This window comes from Eulemur rufifrons, chromosome 8 (genome assembly GCF_041146395.1).
Source record: "Eulemur rufifrons isolate Redbay chromosome 8, OSU_ERuf_1, whole genome shotgun sequence".
Lineage (NCBI taxonomy): Eukaryota > Metazoa > Chordata > Mammalia > Primates > Lemuridae > Eulemur > Eulemur rufifrons.
The window spans coordinates 32,691,992-32,719,819 of NC_090990.1; the positions used below are offsets into that span (position 1 = coordinate 32,691,992).

The 27,828-nt window shown below is 38.1% G+C and overlaps 1 protein-coding gene across 1 annotated transcript in view; it reads right to left on the bottom strand.

The window, feature by feature from the left end:
* ZSWIM5 (zinc finger SWIM-type containing 5) overlaps positions 1-27,828 on the bottom strand; it is a 138,909-nt gene that overhangs the window by 23,435 nt on the left and 87,646 nt on the right. Inside the window, exons 2-4 of the mRNA XM_069477865.1 lie at positions 15,625-15,981; positions 3,344-3,492; positions 1,911-2,061 (exon numbers count right to left, since the gene is read on the bottom strand). Of these exons, the coding sequence (XP_069333966.1) occupies positions 1,911-2,061; positions 3,344-3,492; positions 15,625-15,981 (657 nt within the window). The remainder of the gene's footprint in view (positions 1-1,910; positions 2,062-3,343; positions 3,493-15,624; positions 15,982-27,828) is intronic.

The following is a 27,828-nucleotide window of genomic DNA, read 5'->3' on the forward strand; positions in this document are numbered from 1 at the left end:
CATCAGCATCCCATGGGAATTTGTTAGAAATACAAATTCTCAGGCCCCACTCCAAACCTGCTGAATCAGAAACTCTGGGGACAGAGCCCAGCAATCTGTTTAAACAGGCACTCCAAGTGATTCCGAAAAGTTTGAGAACCATTGTCTTAGCAGAATACTGAGGGTTTCTTGGCAGGTTGAAAATTTCTTAGATATGAAAATGTCAGAAACAAGAGCTTTTCCAACGAACTCAAGTATATGACAAGAGCTTTAAAAGCACTGGGAGCCAGGTCTGTTTACTTCCTTTCAACTACCTTTGTTCCAAAGGCCAAGCACAAGTCCACAGCACAATTTTGTGACTGGCACAGAAATTACTCTAACACATTCAGGCCTCAGATGAAACTCTCTGAAGAAGGCTAATTTCAAATTCTTAAGGAATATGCACTTCGGGGGGCGGGGTGGGGGAAACAAAGAACTTAACAAGATAGAATTGAGGGAGAAGTAAAAGAGGATGTTTGATTTAAAGTCAGATAGACTGGGGTTCCGGTGTTAGAGCCACAACTTACTAGTGTGTGACCCTGAGTTCAGGGTATAGAAGATTCTGAAAACAGGGCAAGTGTTCAGTATTAGCACTGCAAAACTGGCCTTGGAGTGGGGAAATTAGAAAGAGAAATGACGACCAAAGAGGACTGCCTAGATGGGGCAGAACCTAGAACAGAGAGGCCATTCAGGAAGCCACAGTTCTAATCTAATCTAAAAGTTTTAAGGCCTTCAACCAGACTACTGTTCATGGGAAATAAACAGTGGGAATGGAATGGACATTAAATTGCATTTTATTTATTTTTCTTCTCCTTCTCCTTCTTCTTCTTTTTTAATAAAAGGTCTGAGGCTCAGGATAAATTGCATTTTAAAGGTCAAGAAATCCCAGCCTGAGCAAGAGCAAGACCCTGTCTCTACTAAAAATAGAAAGAAATGATCTGGACAGGTAAAAATATATATAGAAAAAAATTAGCTGGGCATGGTGGCACACGCCTGTAGTCCCAGCTACTCGGGAGGCTGAGGCAGAAGGATTGCTTGAGCCCAGGAGTTTGATGTTGCTGTGAGCTAGGCCGATGCCATGGCACTCTAGCCCGGGCAACAGAGTGAGACTCTGTTGCAAAAAAATAAATAAATAAAGGTCAAGAAATCAAATGAAATTGGCAAATGGATTTAGGGAATGAAAGAAAAATGAGTGCTCGACATTAAGTTTGGTAGAGTTAGGACTGGTGGTGGCCAATGCCAGAGTAAAGGGAACCTTTTTGGGGTAGGAGAAGGCCTGAATTCATTTTGCATTTCTCAGTGGTAATGGTCAATGGACATCTGCTAATATGGGACTAGAACTCAGGTAAGTGGAAAGAAGACAAAGCTGAGATCACCATATAAGTAAGCTCTAAAGTCATGATATTTAAAAAAACAAACAAACCAAAAAAAAAAAAAAAAAAAAAAAACAGTTCCCACGGGAATATAGAGAAAGAAGAATAGAAGGCCAAAGTCCAAGTCTTGGAAACTGCCCTATGTCTAAGAGGTCTGGCTAGGAGTGATAGATACAGAAGAGTAGACTCAGGGAAAGCAACAAAAGCGAGGCTGGCAAGCATTTGGAGAGCCAGGCTAGTGCCATGCCACAGAAGTCAAGTGACGAGGTTTTCTCTCAGCTAAGGTTTCTATGTGGTAATATCCGGAATGGAATGCTTGATGTCAATAGCAAAGCACCATGCTGTGTAAGCAACAAAAGTGGGCTCAGAGTTACTCTGGGCGGCCTCTGTAGACGCCAAGTCTTCCACTAGCTGGACTTAGCAAGATCCATGCAATGATTGATGGCAAGTATTAACTAACACTTTCGCCATAGGGCAAGATGGCAGGACAAAGCACTTTTCTGAGAGATGGGGACTTACCTAGCTCATCCCAGAGCTGCCTGCACTTGTCTGTCATGCTTGTGCCTTGCTGCCTCCAGAGTGTGAGTCGTGGGTCAGCCATAAACTGCTCAGTTATAAGCGTCAGCATCCTGGCTCCATTGGAATCTCTCATCCGCAGCATCTCTCGAACCTGACACATAAGGGGCAACAGATTGGTTATTGCACATCATAAAAAAGTAGAAGGAAGTGGAGGAGAGGCAGGTGAAAATGAAGTATCTGAGCACAATATATCCAAAAGAGCCAGAAAGAAGGCCTCTTGCTCTATACGCAAGATGTCTGCATGTACCAAGAAAGCCTGATGTTCACAATGAGATACAACTTCATACCCACTAGGATGGCTAGAATCAAAGAGTCAGATAACAAGTATTGGCCAGGATGTAAAGAAATTGGAACCTCATGCACTGTTGGTGGGAACATAAAATGATACAGCCATTTTGGATAAGAGTCTAGTAGTTCCTCAAATGATTAAACAGAATTACCACATGACCCATCGATTCTACTACAAGAGAGAAACGAAAATATATGTCCACCCAAAAATTTGTGTAACAATGTTTATTATTCATAATAGCTAAAAGATGGAAACAACCCAAATGTTCACTAACAGATGAATGGATAAACAAAATGTGGGTATCCATACAATGGACTATTATTTGGCCATTAAAAGGAATGAAATACTGATTCATGCTACAACATGGATGAATCTTGAAAATGTTATGCCAAGTGAAAGAAGCCAGTCACAAAAGACTACATACTATATGAATGATTCCATTCATATGAAAGTCCAGAATAGGGAAATCTATAGAGACAGAAAGTAGATTAGTGGTTGTTTAGGGCTGGGGGAAGATGTGGAGGATGGGAGGGGGTGACAGGTAAAGGGTATGGGGTTTCTTTTTGAGGTGATGAAAATGTTCTAAAGTTGATGGTGGTGATGGCTACATATGTCTACAAACATAGTAAAAGCCATTGAACTGCATACTTTAAATGGGTGAATTGTATAGTATGTGAGTTGTATCTTACTAAAGGTGTTAAGAAAAAAAAAGGAAAGCCTTTTGTGAAAGCCCCCAGTTTCAAAATACTATGTCTCTTTAAGGACACTGTTGAAACTCTAGTCTTCAAGGCTTCACTGGGCAGCACTGGGTTAAAAGCAGAAAGAAGATAGTTTCCTTGCGAAAACGCTCCAGCAATGCTAACTCATTCAGAGAGAGGTGAAGAAGCGACTGGACTACCAAAGTGATGTAGGAGGGCTCCCTGGATGCAACCTGCTCAGGTCTGTTGTGATCAGCCTCTCCCACTAGATTTCAAGCATTCAGTACAGCTCGGTCAAGTAAGCTAGCTACATGCAATGCGTGAAGCCTGAAGTGTGGTGAGCACAGTTTAGCTTAAAAAAGTTAAAAGAACTTTTCATATCTGACCTTGGCAAACATTGAGTTGAGTTGCTTTCCAGAGCCATAGTAACCCCCCTGGGACAGAAAGAGCTTCACTTGTTCTTTCACCTGTTCTTCATCCAAATGCCAACAGTTCTCATCGTCAATGCTGGCCCCAGCTGTGGGATCAGGGGCACCTGCAAGGAATGGGAACAGTGAAACAAATCCCCTGAGTTCACATGGTACACATTCAGCTGGAGGGACACTTGGAGAGCATATTCAAATAGAGACAGGCTATTCTGCTTTAATATGGGCTTTTTCAACTGTGTGGTCTTAAATAAATGTAAGTGATCTAATTCTAGTTTCATGTTCACATAAATCTCTGTTGTAGCCTCTTCTAAGGTCTATGAATACCATCTTGTGGGAAAAAAGCTTAGAAGGAAATACACAACATGAAAATGGTGGATTTTCTTCCCTAGGAAGGTGACTATTTTTATTTTTATTTTTTTTTGAGACAGAGTCTCACTCTGTTGCCTGGGCTAGAGTGCCGTGGCGTCAGCCTCGCTCACAGCAACCTCAAACACCTGGGCTCAAGCGATCCTACTGCCTTAGCCTCCTGAGTAGCTGGGACTACAGGCATGTGCCACCATGCCCGGCTAATTTTTTCTATATATATTTTTTAGCTGTCCAAATAATTTCTTTCTATTTTTAGTAGAGATGGGGTCTCGCTCTTGCTCAGGCTGGTCTTGAACTCCTGACTTCGAGTGATCCTCCCGCTTCGGCCTCCCAGAGTGCTAGGATTACAGGTGTGAGCCACCATGCCCAGCTGGACGTTTTTTTTTTCTTTGTGCTTTTCTATGAGGTTCAAATATGCCTTAATATACATATATTATTTAAATTTTATTTTAAAAAATTTTATTATTATAATTTCTTTGAGACAGGTTCTTGCTCTGTTGCATGGGCTAGAGTGCAGTGGCATGACCATAGCTCACTGCAGCCTCACACTCTTGTGCTCAAGCCATCCTCTTGCTTCAGCCTCCCGAGTAGCTGGGACTATAGGTACACACCACCATGCCCGGCTAATTTTTCTATTTTTTTATAGAGATGGTGTCTCACTATTGCCCAGGCTGGTCTCAAACTCCTGGGCTCAAATGATCTTCCCATCTCAGCCTTCCAAAGTGCTAGGACTACAGGCATAAGCCACCATGCCCAGCCTATTTTATTATGTTTTTAAGAGAGGGTCTCACTCTGACACCCAGGTTGGAGTACAGTGGCCTGATCATAGCTACCTCTAACCTCCAACTCCTGGGCTCAAGCAATCCTCCTACCTTAGCCTCCTCAGTAGCTGGGACTACACCATGCCCATCTAATTCTGAATGTTTTTGTTGAGACAGAGTCTCACTATGTTGCCTAGGCTGGTCTCAAACTCCTGGCCTCAAGTAATCCTTTAGCCTCAGCCTCCCTAAGTGCCAGGATTACAGGCATGAGCTACTGTGTCTGGACCATGTATTATTTTAAAATAAAAAATACTTTCTTAGAATATAAATTCTGTTTTTAAATTTCACTATAACACTGTCCCCTCAAGCACAGGTAGAGCTACATACAGGGTGATACAATTTTTTAAACTTATGCTCAAAATATCTTTCACATGTGGGCCCACCTCGACAACACCATTTAAAACCTAGTTGTAGTTATTTACACTTCCCTCTCTCCTAGTCGTCTGTCAACTCCTTGCTCACAGCTGAATCCCTAGTTGAATCCACAGCTGAATCACCTATAGCATAGTGCTGATAATGTGTCAGGCACTCAGAAATATTTGTGAAATAAAAACTGAATCTTTTCTCTCTCTCTTATAGACAGAGTTCTATAACAAGTATAAAAAAAATTTAATGGACATATAATAATTGTGTATATTTATGAGGTACAATGTGATGTTTTGATCTATGTACATACAGTATAGAAAGAGTCAATCAAGCTAATTAACATATCCATCATCTCACCAATTTATCTTTTTTTATGTGGTGGGAATGTTAAAAATCTATTTTAGCAATTTTGAAATACATAATACCTTATTATTAACTGTGGTCACCATGTAGTACAACAGTGACTAAAACTTAATTCTGTGGCAAATTATTAGAAACCTGCCTCCAAGTGATAATAGGCCATTAGTCAACACTCTGTAGGTGTAGTCAAGCAATAGGTTACAAATTCATGTCGTGTTTTAATCAGTCTACCTTTCTCCTCATCTCCTATGTCAGAGCTCTGCTTAAATAAAATCTGGGTCTATACAACAAAGCTACTCTTCTGCTAAGCTTTTTTAGTGCATTTTATCCTCCAAGGAATTAGGAGGGCTCACATATTTATTCATTCCACAAATACTAATTAACACACGATCTGCCAGTTTATTGTATCTACTGTATGCTACTTTTCTTCAAATATTTTATTCTAAAGACAGTTATGATCATACCACTTCCCACTTCCTTAGTTCAAATGTCTGGGAATGGCCAATTCTTACTAAATTAAGTCCAAATGACCTAGCATGGCATTCAAGGCCCTCTATGCTCAGGCACTATCTTTCATTTCTAATCGTGTCTTCCCCTATACTTTTGCTATGCTTCAGCCAGAAACAGTGTTCCCAGAAGTAAACCATATTTCCTTATGACTTTACTCATACTATTCTGTTTACTTTCTTCCTCTTCCTCCCTCTAACTTGTTCTTTGGTGAAAAAAACAATCGTTCTCTTTGTCAGCATTACCTTAGCCCTAGAGTCAGGGCTGTAATGAGAAATGGAAACAATAAAGTAAGTGTACAAGGAGGCTAACGCTGCCAAGGTCCATGTACTTCTTAGTTTACTTGGAAGGAGGGGCTCTTTCTTTTACCCCCTCACTGAATTAGCCATAGACCCATTGCCACCTGCCAAAAGTAAGCCCATCTTATGCTCACAAGCTCAACATATAAAGACAATAACACTCTTCATAGCATTTTATTGTTATTTCTCTTAAATGCTCTGCATAGTGCTTTATCATTACTTCTGTTGCATTTTGTTTTACATTAGAATTGTGCATTTCTCATATATTCCCAACTAAATTGATATTGCTAAATAGGGATTCATTTTGTATCTCACAGTGCCTGGCTCATTATAGCACTGAGTTAGTATTTATAGAATAAACAAATATATGTCTCATTGACCATTTAGATTTAAGCTCCAGGTAGGCAAATATTATATTTTATACTTCTTTTATATTCCCAAAGTTGCAAAGCAAAACTAATATACTCCTTATCCTTAAATATTTGTTAATAACAACCATTTATTGAGTCCTTCCTACATGCCAGAGGCTAAGTGCTTTATATACATATGCCCATTAGAATGTATACTCTTTGAGGGCAGAAACTGTTTTGTTTGCTGGTATATTTACAACATGTAAAAAAGTGGCTGGCACACAGTAGGTACTCAATAAATATTTGTTGAATAAATTCCAAGGAACCTTCATAACAGGTCTATGAGGTAGAACTATTACCCTAATTTTATTTTCTTTTTTAAAGATAGGGTCTCATTATCTTGCCCAGGTTGTTCTCGAACTCCTGGGCTCAAATGATCCTCCCTCCTCAGCCTTCTGAGTAGCTGGGACTAAAGGTGTGTGCCACTGTGCCTGGCTATCTTAATTTTAAAATGAAGAAACTGTAGTTTAGATAGGGTAAGTAACTTAGGTGGAAAATATATGGGCTAGGATCTATATGTTGGTCTCTCTCCAAAGCCTGTGCTCTTCACTGCAAGGCTATACTTTGGCCTCCAGCCTCATACTGCTGTGATCCACAAGTTGGTTTCGGGACCCCTGAACGTAAGCGGATGATGGTGTGTCTAAAGACAGCCAAATCTCATTCTTTCTTGGCCTGTTCTACTACATAGAATATGGGATTAGTCAGAATAATGCATTTTTCCCACAGTGAGGATCGAGTTCTCACCAGTACAGTGATTCTCAAATGTTAATATACAGAATAATCACTGCAGGGAGGGGCTGTGTTAAACATGCAGATTACAGAGTCTCACCTCTAACGATTCTGGTTTTCAATAGCTCCACAGAGATGGAACTGAGATAAACTAGGTTACACCACGGACTGGGCTTTTGAGTACCTTGGAGCTAGGGATGGGAAGGTGGGCAGGGAGGAAAGAATAGCAAAGGTGCTCTAGCAGCAGAAGGCAGAGATGGTTTGAATACCAAGTCTGACTCCTTAGTGGTTAAATTAGCATATGAAAAAGCAGGGACAGGACCCAGTCTCCCAAGGGAGCTAGCCTTAATCTACTGGCTGGAAGTGTGGAGTGACACCTCTTATAAGGATTTGAAGAGGTACGGAGAAAAGTGAAGAACCCTTGGGGCCTAGGTGGTGGTAGTGGCGGTAGCTGTGGAAGAAGTAAGGCATAGTTTATAAACACCTAGTGTGCCAATTATAGAAAACTGCTGGATAGGGCTAAGATAAGGCAAAGCCTTGAGAGTTACTAACAGTAAAATTTCACCTCAAACTTCAAAAGGGCTTGTTTATTTATAAGAGAGAAAGGAAGGTAAATCGTGTAAATGTTTGCTGGTCTATAAGAAAATAAGAAATTGAGCTGCTAAAATGGGTGGTTGCAGGAAAAAAGGGAGTAAATCAATATTTGGGGCACTGAGATAACAAACTTACAAGGAGTTGCTTTGACTGCTGAGGCAATCAAAGTCATCTTGGGAAGAGCACAAATTGGCAAGAGACCCCAAGGAGAATTTTCTAAGACATTTAAATTTATTCAAGAATATTTATTGAGAGCCTGATATGTAACAGAACCTGTGCCAAATATTGGATATATAGTGGTAAACAAAGCAGATATAGTCTCTGTCCTCACAAAGCTTACAATCAGAGAGAGATGTTTAGCAAATAGTCACACATACACATTTTTGTGTGGAAAGAAAAATAGGTCAAAGAAGCCTACCCTGAGAAAGTGACATTTAAGCCGAACCATGAAGAATGAATAGGAGTTAGTCTAGCAGAGACTGGGGGAAATATTGCTTATTTTTTGTTCAAAAAAGTATGAAGTCACAAATTACTTTGGTAATTAAATACAACTATAATGAGGGAGGGATAGAAAGAGAGGTTAGGAAGGATGTTCCGTCAAGGAGAGGCAGTATCGTGAAATTGTAGGCAAAAGCCAGATCATGCAAGGTTTTGTAGGCTACAGAAATTAGAACTTTACCCTGACAGCGATAGGGGGCCATTGAAGGATTTTAAACAAGAAATGATATGACAGTATCTGCAGTTACAGAAAAGTCATCTTGGATGGCTGTGTGAAAAACAATAGAGGGGGGAGCAATAGTAGGCATGGAAAGCTCAATTAGATGGCTACTGTAGCAATCTGGGTGAGAGATTACAGTGGTTTGATTTAGGGTGATGGCAGTATCAATACAGAGAAGTAGAAAATTAAGAGGTAAAATGAACAGATCTTGCAATGGAATGCGCATGGAATACAAGAAAGAAAAAGGTGTTAGGGATAACTGCAAGGTTTCCATCATGATCCAGTGGCTAGATGATGGTTCTATTTATTGAGATGGTGAATACAGAAGGACAAGCAAGTTTGGGGAGGAAGATCATAAATTCATGTTTGGATGTATCGATCTTGGGATGTCTCTGTGATGTTAAACAGTCAGATGGATATACAGTCTAAAGCTCAGAAGAAATAAATCTGTGAGTCATAGTACAAAGATGGTATTTGCAGTCAAGGACATAGCTGAGATTGCCTACACAGGTGATGTAAAATATGAAAAGGAGAAAAATTAAGATTAATCTATAAGAAATGTCAACATTCAAAGGTCAGGTAGTATAGTAGAGGACAGCATTTAGGAATGAATGAACAAGAGTACAGATCATCTTACTCAAATAAACCAGGCCTGGAGTTCACAACTGGCTTCTTCAGCTGTACCTTATGAACTCCCAGGCAAAATCTTTTTTAATAAGCCTTTGGTTTAAAAATTAAATCAAATTAAATGTCCCTATACATGTCCACTGGTTAGAACATTTTAATCTTTTCATAAAAAGAGATGAGTATGAAACTCTTTACCTTCAGTAGTGGCAAAGTGGGCCTAGTCAATCTCAGTGATATTTTAATGTCATAGTTTTTTCCTAAGGATTATAAGAGAAATGATGACAAGTGAAGATAAAATGGAAAGGATGTCTTTTATAAGTAATTATGAAACAAATCATTGTGTGGGTTGAGGCTCCAAGATAGCACTGAGTTTGTAAAATGAGACCTGTCCTGAGGGGGCTATTAAGTCTAGTTCTTATTTCATGGTTGCAATATCTTCTTTTTATTCTTATGATGATATTAATAATTTTTCAGAGTTTTCTTCTTTCTGCATCTCTTTCATTCTTAAATATCCTTTTTTAAATTATAAAAATAATACATGTTTATTATAGAAAATATACTAAAGAAAGAAAACAAAAAATCCATTCATAATCCTACCATAGATACCACTGTTAATATAAGAATATTTCCTTCCAGTCTTTTTGCCATGTATTTATACATATACATATGGGCATACATACACACAAACAGAGCTTTTTAAATTAACTAAATTTTTTACTGTAATATAAATTATGAAAAGTACACAAATATTAAGTGTGCAGATTGATGAATTATCACATAGTGATTATATAAATAACTGTGTAACTATCACTGAATTCAAGAAATAGAATACTACCAGCACCCAACAAGCCCCTTCCCAAACACTATCCCCTTTCCTCTTCCCCAAAGTTGACCACTATCCTGACTTCTAACACCAGGAACTTGTTTTGAACTTTACATAAATGGAATCACACAAGATGTATTCTTTTGTATCCGGCCTCTTTCACTCAACATCATGTTTGAGAGATTCACCCATGTTTTTATGTTTAGCAATACTTATTTTCATTGATGTTTAGTATTCCATTATAGGAATGCTAATCATATAATGCTAATCATTATAATCAATTTATTTAGCCATTCTGCTGATGGACATTTGGACTGTTTCTATTTCAGGCTACTGCAAATTATGCTAACCATTTCTATTGGGCAGGCATCTAGGAAAAGAATTTCTGGGTCATAGGATATGCATATGTTAGATGATGCCAAATAGTTTCCCAAAGTGATCATAACAATTTATATTCCTACCTGCAATATTAATATACTAGTTCCAGTTGCTCAAAATCTTCACCAATACTCAATACTGAAAGTTTTAAAAATTTAGCCATTTTTGTGGATATGTAGTATCTTATTATGAATTTAGTTTGCATTTCTCTGATTAATTAAAGCACATATTAATATGTTTATTAGTCATTTGGATATGCTTTTTGTTAAGTGCCTGTTTGAGTCTCTTGTCCATTATACTATTTGTAGGGGTTCTTTTTTTTTTTTTTTGAGATAGAGTCTCACTCTGTTGGCTGGGCTAGAGTGCTGTGGCATCAACCTAGCTCACAGCAACCTCAAACTCCTGGGCTCAAGCAATCCTTCTTCCTCAGCCTCCCGAGTAGCTGGGACTACAGGCATGTGCCACCATGCCTAATTTTTTCTATATACTTTTATTTTTAGTTGTCCAGCTAATTTGTTTCTATTTTTAGTAGAGACGGGGTCTCGATCTTGCTCAGGCTGGTCTCAAACTCCTGACCTCGAGCTATCCTCCCGCCTTGATCTCCCAGAGTGCTAGGATTACAGGCGTGAGGCACCGTGCCCAGCCCTTGTAGGGGTTCTTTATGCATTTAGGATATAACCCTTTTGTCAGCTATATGTGTTATAAGTATCTTCTCCCACTATTTGCTTGCTTTTCCAGTCTCTTACTGATACCTTTGATAAATAGTTTATAATTTTTAATGTAGTCCAATTTATCAGTCTTTTCCTATTAAAGAAAAAGTTTTCCCTACCTCAAGGACATGAAGATATTCTCTTCTATAAGTTTTATTCTTTTACTTTTCATATTTATATCTGCAGTCCATCTGTGATTGATTTTTCTGTATGGTATGAGGTAGAAATCAAGTTTCAATTTTTTTCCACATGAATAGCCAATTGATCCAGCACCATTTATTAAAAAGATTCTTCTATTCCCTTTGCTAGGCATTTAGTGGAATCCTTTCTTTGGAAGCTCACATGTTTTTGTTCTAGAAAATTTTCTTCAATTATTTCATGGATGAATTCTTTACCTCTGTTTTCTATTTCTGGAACCTCTATTATTTAAACATTGGAATTCGAGGACTTGTTCTCTTAATTTTTGGTATCTTTTTCCTATTAATTTTCATCTCTTTGTCTTTTTGCTCTACTCTGTAGGAACTTTCCTTAACTTTATTTTTCAATGCTTCTATTAAGTTTTAAAATATTCTGCCTCCAAATTTGTAATATTCCTGGGTTTTTCTGTTCTCTGAATTTGTTTTTGTAGCATCTAGTTCTTATTTCATGGTTTATTCCTATGATGATATTAATAATTTTTCCAAGTTTTCCTCTTTCTGCATAGTCTCTATTTCCCTCAAATTATCTTTCTATATTTGTTAGTTCTATTTTGTATCTTCCACAGTATTCCACGCTGTTGACTATTCACTTCTTGAATTTCAATGCTACACTGACTTTGATAATAACTTGCTAGCTTTTTCTCATTCTACTTTGCTAATTCCTACACTGGCTCCTCTTTCATCACCTGTATATTCAAGGATGTATTCATTCAACAAACACTTATAGAGCATTTATTATTTTTCAGGTGCCTTGCTTGGTGACAGAGACTCAGCAATTAGCAAACATGGTTCCTGACCTGACTCTTCAAGTTATCTTACTTTTATCTTGGTCTTCAATCTTTCTATCTCAATAAGAGGAATCAGAGCCCTGGCCAGGATGCTGTATCTCAGAGAATCTTGGCGTATAGAGTTACCACAGCAATCATAAACAGGGCATGGAATAGTGCTAGAGGCAGATTTGGAAAGGTAGTGTCACTTTGAATCACCAATCCAAAGAGGACAAGGCAATGTCTAGCTATAAACACATATGCGGACTAATATAAGAAATGGTTTCAAGGAAATGGGGAGCAGAGCGAAGCCTGGATCTGCTCTTTAGATTAAAAGCAGGCAGAGGCCGGGCGCGGTGGCTCACGCCTGTAATCCTAGCTCTCTGGGAGGCTGAGGTGGGCGGATCGTTTGAGCTCAGCAGTTCGAGACCAGCCTGAGCAAGAGCGAGACCCCATCTCTACTAAAAATAGAAAGAAATTATATGGACAGCTAAAAATATATAGAGAAAAAATTAGCCGGGCATGGTGGTGCATGCCTGTAGTCCCAGCTACTCGGGAGGCTGAGACAGGAGGATCACTTGAGCCCAGGAGTTTGAGGTTGCTGTGAGCTAGGCTGACGCCACGGCACTCACTCTAGCCCGGGCAACAAAGTGAGACTCTGTCTCAAAAAAAAAAAATAAAATAAAAAAAAAAAATAAAAGCAGGCAGACAGCAGTTTTAGAAATCTTATTCCTGCTATTTTAAGTCTGTTTTGGCAAGGAGTGAGGTTACAGAGAGGGGAGAAGGAAGATTTCCTAAGTGTTTAAAGATGCAGCAGGGAACAGAAACATGACTTCAAATATAATCTCTATGCTACTGATTCCAAAATTCTGACTTCCTCCTCAGTTCCAGATCCATATATCCAACTGTTTATCAAAATCTTCACATAAATGTTCCATAAGCATCTCAAACTTAAATTGAATTCATCTTTCTCTCAAATTCCTTTCTCCTCTTTAGTTCACTAAATGAATGGCTACATCATTATCAAATCCATCAATGCCATCCTAGCTAGACATTCTGGAATTCAGTTTTCTGTCATCATGATCTTCTTCACTCCCTACTCATACTACACATCTCGATGTTGAGTCTAATCCATTTTACCTCTACGGTATCTCTGTTTTTCATATCACTGCCTACACCAGCACTGGCTATTAGAAATAGATCGGGAAAGGCCTTGTGGAATACTATGGAACCTGGGGTAGAAAGCTAATATAAGTGTGGGATAAACACATATACAGAAGTTCCTGGGGAAGGTTGAGAATCACATCTCAAGTTCGATGTGGCAATTTCAGCTTTATTTCAGGCAAATAAGAAGATCCTGGGGTGGTAGATGTAATGAGGGATAAAGTTTCTTCAGCACAGTGGTAATGAGGGAAGAGGATTGTTTTGGTGACAGTGGTGGTGAAAAAGACAGGTGCAACACAGGTCCTGAACCAAGGTGCTCAGTTCAAGAAAAGGCAGGAGAGCTTGGAAATAAATAATTCTGGGAAAAAGACAGTGGGAATGAGGCATAAAAGCAGGCCACAGCCCAGTTACTGGGGGGTACAGAGCTATTCTTCTCTCTGGTGCTATAGATCTGCGGGATGGGAAAGAACTCAGGTCTCTAAGAGCTCTAGACTTAAGGAGGCCAGAGAAGTAAAACAGCCTCCCTATGTGGGACAAGAAGAGATATAGAGGACTACTCTCAAATAAAGAGAGCTCAGCTTTTATGTAATCACTACAACTTCGAGTGTAAAGCAACAGAACATTTTTGCTAGTTAGCAAGAGCTCCTAGAAGCCTGCCTGTCTGAATATCCTTGTTTTTGAGGAATGCCGAAGTTGTGTGTAGAACCTGATTGGCTCTATTGAACAACTGGGAAAGGTACATGGACTACTGTATTATATGCAGGCTACCCACCTGGCCTCATTGCCTCTTTCATACTAGTAGCAAAGTTACCTTCCAAAAAGAGAGAGGTAGATTAGAGAAACATAAAAAATATAAATTTTGAAGTCAAATGAGCCTAGATTATAAAAGAAACAATGGTGATATAGCACCTCTTGTATTTTCCTGGATAGAGCTGGAACCCATTCTACTAAGTGAAGTATCCCAAGAATGGAAAAATAAGCACCACATGTACTCCCCATCAAATTGGTTTCACTGATCATCACTTAAGAGGACATTTAGGAATCACATTAATCGGGTGTTGGGCAGATGGGGGGGAGGAGATGGGTATATAAATACATAATAAGTGCAATGTGCACCGTCTAAGGGATGGACACGCTTGAAGCTCTGACTTGGGGGAGGGGGGTAAGGGCAATATACATAACCTAAACTTTTGTACCCCCACAATATGCTGAAATAAAAAAAAAATAAATAAAGTGGAAATTATTATTCCTCAAAGAGTAGTTTAAAAACTAAATGAATTAATATATATAAAGTCCCTTGAATGATGCCTGTAACATAGTGGGACCTAACAAACAAAATTAAAAATTGGCTCATATAACCCCTCTTCTCAAAATTCTTCAATGATTGTCTATGATTATGTTTCTACAATCTGGTTTCATTATAAAAGCAAGCATTGATTGAGCCATGTGCAGTGACTCACACCTGTAATCCCACAGACTCAGGAGGCTGAGATAAGAGGATTACTTGAGGCCATGAGTTTGAGATCAGCCTGGGCAACATAGTGAGACATTGTCTCTAAAAAGAAAATAAGAAAAAATTAGCCAGGCATGGTGGCATGTGCCTGTAGTCCTAACTACTCGGGAGATTAGGACAGGAAGATCGTTTGAGCCCAGGAGTTTGAAGCTGCAGTGAGCTATGATCACTCCTCTCAAGCCTAGGCAACAGAACAAGATTCTGTCATTTAAACAAACAAAAATAAAAACAAAAAAACCCCCAAACCCACAAGCATTTATTTCAGTTATTTCAGACCTCTCTGTTATTTCTACTAGATTATAAGCTACTTGAATGCAGGAACCATGTCTGTTTTATACCTTCAACAATCAGCACTATTCCTTGCACATGGTAGTTACTCAGTAAATACTTGTTGAATGAATGAGTGAACATGATCTCTTTCTCCATCCATGTACTCCCATTATACAGCTCATAAGCACAATGCTAACAGATGCTCCTTAAGATAACTCTGATGCTATGCAGGATCCTGAAATGTCAAGTGACTTCTCATATCCATTTAAATTAACTGAATGACACAAAATATTTTGTGCTTTCTCTCACTGTTGCCTATTTCAGGCTCCTAGGACAGGAATTGTATTAATAAATAAAGCCCATAAACTAGACCAATATATAACTCTAACATTCTCTTTCCTTCTTCATCAAAACCTTGGAGATAGACAATTGGATTACTTTAAGAAACTAAGAGTTAAACATAGTTGTTTGGATACAATGAATTTATTAAAGTTAAGTGATTGCAATTGTAGAAATGTCTCAACCTCTAAACAGGCAACAAAGTACAGGCATGAGGGTTGCTTTGGTGATAGTGATGGTGAAAAAGACTGTTTTATTTTGCAACAAAAATGTACAATTACCGTTCACTTGGTTGATTTCTGAGTTGGAGGACAGAATCTCATCTGCCAGTTTTTGTGCAGTTGGAAGAACTTCAGTGTGGTGTGCTGTGATTAAATATTGAATAAACTTTTGTAGCTGGTCCCTATTCATCTGGAAAAGGGTTTCTGAGATAGGAAGACGCAATTTGACTTGGTCTGGTTTACGGATCCTGTAGAGTGAGAGCGCTACCACATGAGCACAGTAGAATATGTCCTTGTTTCCACAGCCGCATGTCACCGAGGTGATTTTGCATCGATCAAAACTGATTGCCACTTTGTAAGTCACTGCTGGTTCAGAAGCAGTGGCCAGTTCAGTTACTGTGCCACTCAGATGAAAGCCTAAGGACACAGAGAAAAAAAACAGTGTTTAGAGATTCTGTAGTAAGAAACTGAAAGATTTTCATTTTGCATTTCAATTCACCAATTCCAGAAACTATTTACTGAGTATTTCCTATATATGTGGTAGGCTCTGCCATAGACACAGAGGTCAATTAAACTCAGATATTGCTCTGAAGGAACACACAATCTATAAAAAGAGTCCTTACCCTAGAATCCATGAACCTCCTGAACTAATATGAAAATTTTTGCTTGTACATATGTACATTTTTCCCAGGGAATAGTTTATACCCTTCATCATAGTCTCAAAAAGATTAATAAGGGGCATGCATGGTGGCTCATGCCTGTAATCCTAGTACTTTGGGAGGCCGAGGCAGGAGGATTGCTTGAGGCCAGGAGTTTGAGAGCAGCCTAAGCAACATAGTGAGACCCTGTCTCTAGAAAAAATTTAAAAATTAGCTGGGCATGGTGGCACATGCCTGTGGTCCTAGCTACTTGAGAGGCTGAGGTAGGAGGATCGCTTGAGCCCAGGAGTTGGAGGCTGCAGTGAGCTATGATCACACCACTGCACTCCAGCACGGGCAAGAGAGTGAGACCTGGTGTCAAAAAAGAAAAAAAAAGGTTAATAAGGAACCCCAAATAAGAACTCCTATAGTAGATTTTGAGCTTCATGTGGTAGGCAAAAACAAGTTCACAAATAACATCAGTATAATCTAGAGTAAGGTGAGTGTTATAAATGAAAGAGAAACCAAAAGAATGCCATGAGGAAGGATAGAAGGAAGATCTAGGACAATATTTCTTCCTTAAAACATACAATTCCAAAATGGTGACCATGTGGCATACATAAAAGGCAAGAAACCTTTGAGGCATGGAAGGCATAGCTTGGCGCAATAAGACTATGTAGTGTTATACCTCTACTCACTTGGCATACAGCACCAATAATTTAGAAATGTAGAGAGAATGCATTTTTAAGTTACAATTAAACTGAAAAAGATCAAATTGATAGCAAATCATTCTCAAACATTATTTATTCTTTTTTTTTTTTTTTTGAGATGGGATCTCGCTATGTTGCCCAGGCTGGACAAGAACTCCTGGGCTCAAGGGATCCTCCCACTTTAGCCTCCTAAGTAGATGGGACTACAGATGTGTGCAACTATGCCTGGCTTCTATTTATTCTTTAGTTTGAATATGATTCTTCTCCTTTGACAAGAATATGTATTCATCTAATCAGTCATTCAACAAAAGTTTAGTAAGACCTTAAGTATTGGACTGCTAGGCCTAGGAATACTGTCAAAAATCAGGATGAAAACATTAAATATTTGTTAAGCACTGGGTGCTTTTAATAATTTATCACAAAAATCATATGAAGTCAGTATTATTTTCCTTATTTTAAAGGTATGTAAACCGAGGCTGAGAAAAGTTAAGAAATTTGCCCAAAGCCTTAGCAAGTGATAGACTTGGGATTTGGAAACCAGGAGGTCTGACTGACCTCAAAGTTCATTTTCTTTTCATTGTGTTTCACTACCTCTGAAAGATCCCACAACAAAGTCCTTATCATCAAAAATCACAGACACATAAGTAAATGGTTTCAATATGATATGCCCAATGCTATAGTAGAGACAGGAACAAAAGAGAGGCTAATTTCAGAGATTTCCCTGTTTAACTGCACACTGTGAACAGGAAAGCAATTTTAAATAATCTTGGCCTGGCATGGTGGCTCATGCCTGTAATCTCAGCACTCTGGGATGCCGAGACGGTAAGATTGCTTGAGGTCAGGAGTTTGAGACTAGCCTGGTCAACATAGTGAGATCATATCTCTACAAAAAATAAGAAAAATTAATATTAGTCGGGTGTGGTGGTGTGTGCCTGTAGTCCCAGCTACTTGGGAGGCTGAGGCAGGAGGATCACTTGAGCCCAGGAATTCGAGGTTGTAGTGAGCTATGATGGTGCCACTGCATTCCAGCCTGGCTGACAGAGTGAGACCCCATCTCTAAAAAGAAATCTCATATTTGTTGGATAAATATTTGGAAAATAGTAAAAGGTGCACATACTAAGTTTCAGAGCTACCACTGTGACCTGGCAGACTTAAAAAATGCAGAGAAAATCTTCCAAAATTTAAGTTTCAGACAATTATGGTTAGTTAAGAATAAGATGCAAATTTATAAGCATACCCATAAAACCTAGCAAAATAATCACTACTAAAGGCACATTAGGTACAATCCAAGGAAAGGTACACATTACTGAAAAAGTTAAGATTAATTTCCAGAGCAAGAAAAAGATAAAAATAAATTTGCTAACTTCACGCCTCCATGTATACGTTTTAAACGTCAAGAGGATTTTTTTCAGCTAAACTTAGCTGCAGGTTTAAAAATATTTACTGCCATTTGTTTAAAGCAAAGTCAAAAAGTTACATTCAAATATGATTAAGTGTAGGTAAAGACTGCCTTCACTTAAGAACTCAGGAAGAGAACTATAGGGCTGAGAAGCAGCTCCTCTGCAGACTTATACCCACCAGACACTGCCAGCGGAGTAACATAGCAGAGAGCACATTCCACTAGGAATCAGGCAGCCAGAATCTATTTACTATGTAGCCTTGTGTTACTCACTTTACAACTCTGAGCCTTACTTCCTTTCAGTAAAGTAGAGATAATAACACTTGCGCTGCCTATTACTGAAAAGTACCTTGTAAAACTGTAACATGTCCTACAGATCTATTAATGTTTTTATGCAGTTTTTGGAAATGGGTCTCCATGTGAAGGGTGTAAGAGACAATTTTCCTAATGGCTAAGTTTCATAGTGGCTGCAAACCAGGTGCTAAGAAAGTATATTCTTAATGACCCTCAGGATCACTCTGGGAATATTAAGTACATTGTTGAGAAATGACTTCAGTCCACAGAAGGGATATGTTAAAAATCTCAGATAAGTTAGAGATGTCAATGTGGAAAAGCTTAGGCATCAAGCCCTTGAGTCCAAAAGGTGAGTAGAAACATTTCTATTTTATCAGTTCAATGTTTTAGGTGAACTTGGCCTGCAGCACAGTCTCTGAGCCCAATCTCACCTTCTCTTCCTGCATGAAAATGAGTAAGAATCTTGGTTAGATATGAGACAGAAATAGTTATTAGTGGGAATCTTATTAGGATGTAAGGCCCATGACGGCAGGGCTCTCTCTGTGTATTGTTCATCACTATAAAAAAACCCCCAAACAACAAAACCACTCTGGTTATGGTATGAAAAAAAAGATTAGACCTCAGCTTTCACATTTTTAAGATGAGATGCTGGCCTAGATTACCTCCATGGTTCACTCCCATGCAGAAATAATATGATTCTATAGTGACTGTCAACTGAATCTCCCACAATGTTAGACACAGAACTTTATTATCAGTATTTACTTAATGTTGGCAAAGCAACATGTGATGTTACATATGATGTTACATAGAAAAGCTCTTTTATTAATACTGAGCCTTTATGAATGCCTCCTATGCATTAGGCTGTATTCTAAGTGTTTTACATGCATTAACTCACTTAATTATCACAATTTTATGAATTTGATAGGAGTGATAGTTAATTTTACATGTTAATTTGACTAAGCTATAGTACCTACCTATTCAATCAAACACTAATCTAGGTTTTGCTGTACAGGTATTTTGTGGATGTGGTTAACATCTATAATCAGTTGACTTTAACTGAAGGAGATTATTCTCAATAATTTGAGTGGGCATCATCCAATCAATTGAAATGCTTAAAAGCAAAACTAAGGTTTCTCTCAGAAGAAGAAATTCTGCCACAAAACTGCAGCATCAGATCCTGCCCAAGAGTTTTTAGCCTGCCCTACAGATTTCAGACTTGCCTGTTCCCACAACTGCATAGGAAAGTTCCTCGAAATAAATCTTACCTATCTATCTATCAGTATGTATCTCCTACCAGTTCTGCTTCTCTGGAAAACTCTGATTACTACTATTATTTCCATTTTTTGTATGAGGAAATATAAGCATACAGAAGTTAAGTAACTTGCTCAAGGTCACTATGCTAGTAAGTGGCAAATTCGGGATTCACACCCAGGCAGTCTGGCTCTAAAGTGCATACTCTTAACTCTTACACCATACTGTCTCTGTATAACATTGTATTGTATGGCAATCAATACCATATTTAATTGAATTATAAACTATAAACCAACACAATTAGAAATATTATTAGAAAATAATTTTCAGCCCAGGCATGGAAGGCTGAGGCAGGAAGATTGCTTGAACTCAGGAGTTTGAGGCTGCAGTGAGCTATGATCACATTACTGAACTCTAGCCTGGGCAACAGAGTGAAACCCTGTCTCAAAAAAAAAAAAAAGAAAAGAAAAGAAAAAAAAGAAAAAGAAAAAAAAAAAAAGAAAAAAAGAAAGAAAAAAATTTTCAGGTATATTAAAATTTTAAAATCTTAGTTTTTAGAGCATTTGTAATGGTTTGGAAGCCCTAGGTTAGCCTAGAATTAGAGCCAAAATGTCAAGTATCAGTTTAGATTCCAGCTGTCTTCACAATAGGTCAATGATAAAACAACTGAGAAATTTTCTGCAAGATATTTTTGAAAAGCTACTTATACATGGCTCCCTAGAGGCTTTGGCTAAAGCTCATGATGCTCTTGGGAACATGTTTATTTGAGTTGGGTAAATGTTTGGGCTCCATCAGCTATATTAACTCTGATATACCTCATGCTCCAGGTCTGGGCCCATCTGAAGCAAAAGGCTCTGAGTGGCTCTGTGTAAGTCTGCTTGCTGGGAGATTCTTTTCCTCTTCATATCTCTTAGAATGTAAACTGAAAGTCTGTTTCAAATATCTGTACTCCTTGCCTTATTGTAACCTAGTGACGTTTTTTTTAAAAGTGTAATTACTCCGGAGAATAAAGCTAGATAGAATAGGTTCAATGTAGTGTTTCTTTCCCATTTCAAACCTACTGCCATATCAATAATCTCCTGATTTAAGCAAACACATAAGGGCCTGTTTTCAAAACTCTTTATTGAGTCCAGCATGTATTTATTGAGTACCCATTGTGTGCTCTGACATTTTACTTTTTACTTAGATGTTTTCAAACAAAAAAGTTTATAGAGAGCAGTATGATGAGTCCCCATGTATGCATCACTCAGCTTCAACAATTAGTAACACAAAGATAAATTTATTTAATCCTTACCCTTTACCAACTCCTTCCCCACCTCCCCCATGGATTACATTGGAGCAAATCCCAGAAATACCATTTCACTGGTAAACACCTCTGTATGACTCTAAAAGAACTAAAAAGTAAAAATAATTCCTTAATATCAACTATACAGTGTTCAGATTTTCATAATTAATCCTTTTTAAAAACAAAACAAAACTGGAGGTTTGTTTAAATCAGGATGCAAACGAGATCTAGACATTTAATTTGGTTGTTATATCTCTTAAACTACAAGTTCCCTTCTTCCCCAGCACCCCAATTATTTATTGAAAAATAATAGTTAGCTCTAGAGACTTGATCAGATTCACGTTTTCTTTGTTGAAATTACTTCATAGGTTGTGTTATACACTTTCTATTGCATCGAATCAGAAGATACCTAACCTGATTGTCTTTCTTTTTGTGCTGTTAGGACGGAGCAGTGGGTTCTGGTGTAGTTGGCCTGATCCATCCATTATAAAGTTCCTTGTCAGCCAGTCACTAATGATTTAACAAGTCATTGATGATAAACTGCCTTGACCCATTATTTCATTAGGGGTGGCTTTATTTTTTATTTATAGTTTTGATTCTCTCACGTTCTTTGACTCTTAACAACCTTATCTTTAAAATAGGGGGGAAAAACCACGTGGATAGTTTAGTGCCTGGGAACACAGTGGGCTTGTAACAAAAAAAAGTGACAGAAACAACCACTACAAAAATTGATTTGAACTCATGGGAAAAACTACTTTATAGACAAAGTTTTCCCAAATATCACCTTTGTGATAATCCTTCATTCACATTTTCCTAAAATACAAAAAGAAAACACATATTGTGAAATCATCTTACTTATCAAATGTTCAGATGCCCAAGAATTATAGGCTTTTATTTTTTCTATTTTTTTATTAATACATAATATTTGTACATATTTATGGGGTACGTGTGACATTTTGATACATGCACACAATGTCTAATGATCAATTTAGAGTATTTAAAATATCCAACACCTTAATTCTTTGTGTTGGGAACATTTCAAATCTTCTCTTCTAGCTATTTTGAAATTATACAATATATTGCTGTTAACTATAGCTACTGTACCGTACTATTGAACACTAGAACTTGTTCCTTCTACCTGTATGTTTGTAAGACCTGGCATATTTTAAATATACAGTTTGTGGCATTGGTTAAACAAATTCTTGATAATATTATGATATTACATAATTAGTAGTTATAGGATGGTAGTTCTTATTCTCAAAAACATACATTGCACTAATTTTTAGGAGCGCCAATTATAATTAATTGTTTGTATTGTTTTATTAATACTGTAGTCAAATAAATCCCACATACTCAGTCATTCCAACAGAACTTTCTGCAATGATGGAATGTTTTATATCTGTGATACTTAATGTACCAGTCACCAGTCATATGTGGCTATTGTGTATTTGAAATGCATCCGGTGTGACTGAGGACCTGAATATTAAATTTATTTATTTATTTCAAAATATTAAGGGAGTAAAAATGTTTTTGTTACATGGATACCTTGCATAATGCTTAAGGTCAGGGCTTATAATGCACCCATCACCAGAATAGTGTTCATTGTACCCAATAGGTAAGTTTTTACCCCTCACCCCCTCCCACCCTTTCCCCTTCTTGGTTTTGTTTTTTTTGAGACAGAGTCTCGCTTTGTTCCCTGGGCTAGAGTGAGTGCCGTGGCGTCAGCCTAGCTCACAGCAACCTCAAACTCCTGGGCTTAAACGATCCTACTGTCTCAGCCTCCCGAGTAGCTGGGACTACAGGCATGTGCCACTGTGTCTGGCTAATTTTTTCTATATATGTATATTTTAGTTGGCCAGATAATTTCTTTCTATTTTTAGTAGAGATGGGGTCTCGCTTTTGCTCAGGCTGGTCTCGAACTCCTGAGCTCAAACAATACACCCGCCTCGGCCTCCCAGAGTGCTAGGATTACAGGCGTGAGCCACCGCGCCCGGCCTCCCTTCTTGGTTTTTAAAGACCTTTATATCTCTACATGCCCATTGTTTAGCTCCCAATTATTAGAGTATACATGTGGTGTTTGTTTTTTCATTGCTGAGATACTTCACTTAGGATAATGGTCTCAAGTTCCACCCTAGTTGCTGTAAAAGACATTATTGCATTGCCTTTTTTTCCCCCCCAAGATAGAGTCTCATTGTGTTGCCCCAGGTAGAGTGTAGTGGCATCATCACAGCTCACCGCAACCTCAAACTCTTGGACTCCTGGGCTCGAGCAATCCTCCTGCCTCAGCCTCCCGAGTAGGTGGGACTACAGGCCCCTGCCACCACGCCCAGCTAATTTTTTCTATTTTTGGTAGAGATGGGATCTTGCTCTTGCTCAGGCTGGTCTTGAATTCCTGACGTCAAGCAGTCCTCCTGCCTCCACCTCCCAGAGTGCTAGGATTACAGGTGTGAGCCATTGCTTTTTATGGCTGAATAGTACTCCATGGTGTGTATATATACACACCACATTTTCTTAATCCACTCACGAATTGATGGGCACTTAGGCTGGTTCAACATCTTGGCGACTGTGAATTGTGCTGCAATAAAAATTCACGTAGAGGTGTCTTTTTGATAAAATGACTTCTTTTCCTTTGAGTAGATACCCAGTAGTGGGATTGCTGGATCAAATAGTGAGTCTACATTTCTTTCTTTGAGGAATCTCTATCTTGTTTTCCATAGACTTTATATTAATTTGCAGTCACTAACGGTGTATAAAGTGTTCCTATCTGTCTCCATCCATGCCAGCATTTATTGTTCTTTTTCACTTTTTAATAATGGCCATTCTGACAGGGGTAAAGTGGTTATCTCATCCTACCATAGCCCCTTCTCCATTACATATCACAATGGCTCTGACATCTTCTCAGCTTCCAGGAAAATTGCTGGCCTTCTATATATACCTGCTATTAGGTGAGCTCCTACCAGCATGTCATCCTATAAATGTGCCACACTTTCTTTGCCTTCAACATGCTGCAATTGCCACTTAGGCAAGATTTTAAAAATGTGCTGAACTGGCCTCACAGCCCCTAAAAACCAAATACTTTGCTGGTAGTCTTTTCTAGAGCTAGCCATGCCAAAATGTGCAGTAAAAGCTCTGAAAACCATAAGATCAGCAAGAAACTGTTAAAAATCCATGAGTGGTTCATGGCTTGAAAGAGTTCTGATTCACTTCTAAACTGAATGGTAGCACAAGAGGAAATGGGAATTGATTGAAAATTGTTCACTTAATAGTTTTCTCTGCCAGTATTAAGGCTGGGAAATCCAGGGCCATGCTAGCTAGACTCAACCTTAGACTAAACAAAAAGTACTAAGGGCCATTTTTCTATTTGGACATTTGTGACAGATATATATATATCCACACACACACACATACACACATAGAGAGAGATATAGATATAGATATAGATATATAGATATACAGATATAGATATTCTCTTTTCCAAATAAGGAAATCCTATGTTCTTCATGGCTTAGCTCAAATATCACCTCTACATGAAACTACTTGGTCCTCCAGTTGTTGAAATGAATCATATTAACTGAAAAAGCTTTAACATTTATGCCCATGGAGCTTAAATTCTAGTTTACAAGAGAGAGATTTTACCTAGAATCAAATAATAAGGGACCTAAGAGGTAATCATTTCATAGGTGAGGAGTGGGCTCGCAGAAGTTATGTGATTTGCCCCAATTTTATTGCATAATTATAGTCATGATAACAGAAATTAAAATGATCATAACTTCACATTCTGAAACATCTTGGGCTTTAAAAACTAGGAAAAATAAATTTATAGCATTTCTTTCAAATCAATATACTTCCTAAATACAGCCAGTTGTTTCCTTTGATTAAAAAAGAAAATAGGTAATTTTTAATCAGGAACTTTTTTTCAATAGATTTAGGGGGTACAATATCCATTACATCATCAGTCCCCAACCTTTTTGGCACCAGGAACTGGTTTCATGGAAGACAATTTTTCCACAGACCGGGGGTAGGTGGGGTTCGGGATGATTCAAGCACATTACATTTATTGTGCACTTTATTTCTATTATTATTACATTGTAATATATAATGAAATAATTATACAACTCATCATAATGCAGAATCAGTGGGAGCCCTTAGCTTGTTTTCCTGCAACTAGATGGTCCCATCTGAGGGTGATGGGAGACAGTGACAACCAAAGTGTGTTGTTGCTTATGTCCAGTCTACTCCATAATCTCGTTTTGGATGCTGTCAAAGCAGAAAACTCTGCTTCACAAAGATAGGATGTTGGAAATGGAAGCAGGCTTTTCAGTGCCTTTGTGGCAATCTCAGGATATTCTGCCTTGACTTTAATCCAGAACATATGGAGATCTGAAGTTGTCTTAAACATACTTTTAAGACCACTATTATTTGCAATCTCATGCAGTTGATCCTCTTCTAGCACGGACAAAGTCGATTACCTGGCTTATTCACAAATGGGTTGTGGGTCCACTACTTCCCAGTTCCAGGAAGGTCTTTTGTGTTTGGGAAGTAATGCTCAAACTCTTTTGAAAGCTGAGAAAGGTAATCATGCACCAGTTGGGAGAAAGAAGGCCCTAGCTCAGTCTCTTTCAAAATCTCTGCTAATGTCTGAAACATGTCCAATCATCAACTGATGGGCACTTACATTGATTCCTTATCTTTGCAGTTGTGATTGTGCTGTGATAAACATTTGGGTGCAGGTGTCTTTTTGATATAATGACTTCTTTTCATTTGGGTAGATGCCCAGTAGTGGGATTGCTGAATCAAATGGCTGGTCTACTTTTAGTTCTTTGAGGAATTTCCATACTGTTTTCCATAGAGGTTGCACTAATTTACATTCCCACTAACAGTGTGTAAGTGTTCCCTTTTCACCCCTCCAAAACAACATCTATTTTTTTTTGCTTATTAATAATGGCCATTCTGGCAGGAGTAAGATGGTATTTCATTGTGGTTTTAATTTGCATTTCTCTGATGTTTAGTGATACTGAGCATTTTTTCTTATGTTTGTTGGCCATTTGTGTATCTTCAGTGCTTTCAACTTTTCCCCATTCAGTATGATGTTGGCTGTGGGTTTGTCATATATGGCTTTTATTATTTTAAGGTATGTTCCTTCTATGCCTAGTTTGTTGAGGGTTTTTATCATGAAAGTGGTGCTGGATTTTATTGAATGCTTTTTCTGTATCTATTTATGATCCTACAGTTTTTGTTTTTAATTCTGTTTATGTGTTAAGTCTCATTTATTGTAGGTATGCAACCATCCTTGCATCCCAGGGGTTAAACCCACTTGATCATGGTGAATTATCTTTTTGATGTGCTATTGGATTCCATTTGCTAGTATTTTGTTGAGGATTTTTGCATCTATGTACATGAGAGATATTGGTCTGTAGTGTTTTTGTTGTTGTGTCCTTTCCTGGTTTTGATATCATGGTGATACTGGCTTCATAGAATGAATCAGGGTGGATTCTCTCCTTCTTGGTGTTATGGAACAGTTTCAGTAGGATAGGTGCCAGTTCTTCTTTGTAGGTCTGGTAGAATTTGTGAATCCATCTGGTCTTGGGCTTTTTTTTTTTGTTGGGAGATTTTTTTGTTATTGTTTTAATCTTGCTACTTGTTATTGGTCTGTTCAGGATTTCTATTTTCTTCCCGATTCAAGCTTGGGAGTTGTGTGTTTCCAAAAATGTATCCATTTCCTCTAGATTTTCTAGGTTGTGTACATAGAGGTTTTCATACTAGTCTTGGATGATATTTTATATTTCTGTGGTATCAGTTGTAATGTCTCCTTTTTCATTTCTGATTTAGCTTATTTGGATTCTTTTTCTTCTATTTCTTGTTAGTCTAGTTAGTGGTCTATCGATTTTGTTTATCTTTTCAAAGAACCAACTTTTCATTTTGTTGATGCTTTGTATTTTGTTTTTTTGGTTTAAATTTCATTCAGTTCTGCTCTGTTAACCAGGAACATTTTTAAGCACTTACCATGTGCTAGGCACTTTCTAAGTTCTTTTACATATATCATTTAATCCTCACCACAAAATTATGTGTTTAATACTATTATTATCCCTATTTTTCTTAGTAAAGAAACTGAGGCTGAGCTAGGGTTGGAACCTTGGAAGTCTGGCTTCAGAGTCTAAGCTCCTAACAACCACATTTTATTTTCCATTATAACATTTCTAAAACATCAACTTTATTTTCTTAGATTAGGAAACTCAGATGATGTCTGGAGTTGCTTATTTAAATTTTTTTTTAAATTAAGGCATTGATAAATCATACTAACTCAATTTTAATATTTTGTTTACATATAGCCAGCTACTATGATACTTAATTACCAAACTGAGAGCAAAATGGAATTCTAACAGGGACAAATGGCAGAGAATTTGCAACATGCAGTTTCCCTGGTAAGATTCAATTTGGTAACCAAAAAGTCATAGCACTTGTCCTTCTCTTTGTGACTACAGGAAATTCAAAGAGCCAAAACATAAATATTCTTTCCCTCTTTCAAAAAAAATATCTTGCTGGGCGCAGTGGCTCACGCCTGTAATCCTAGCACTCTGGGAGGCCGAGGCAGGTGGATCGCTCAAGGTCAGGAGTTCAAGACCAGCCTGAGCAAGAGCGAGACCCCATCTCTACTAAAAAAATAGAAAGAAATTATCTGGCCAACTA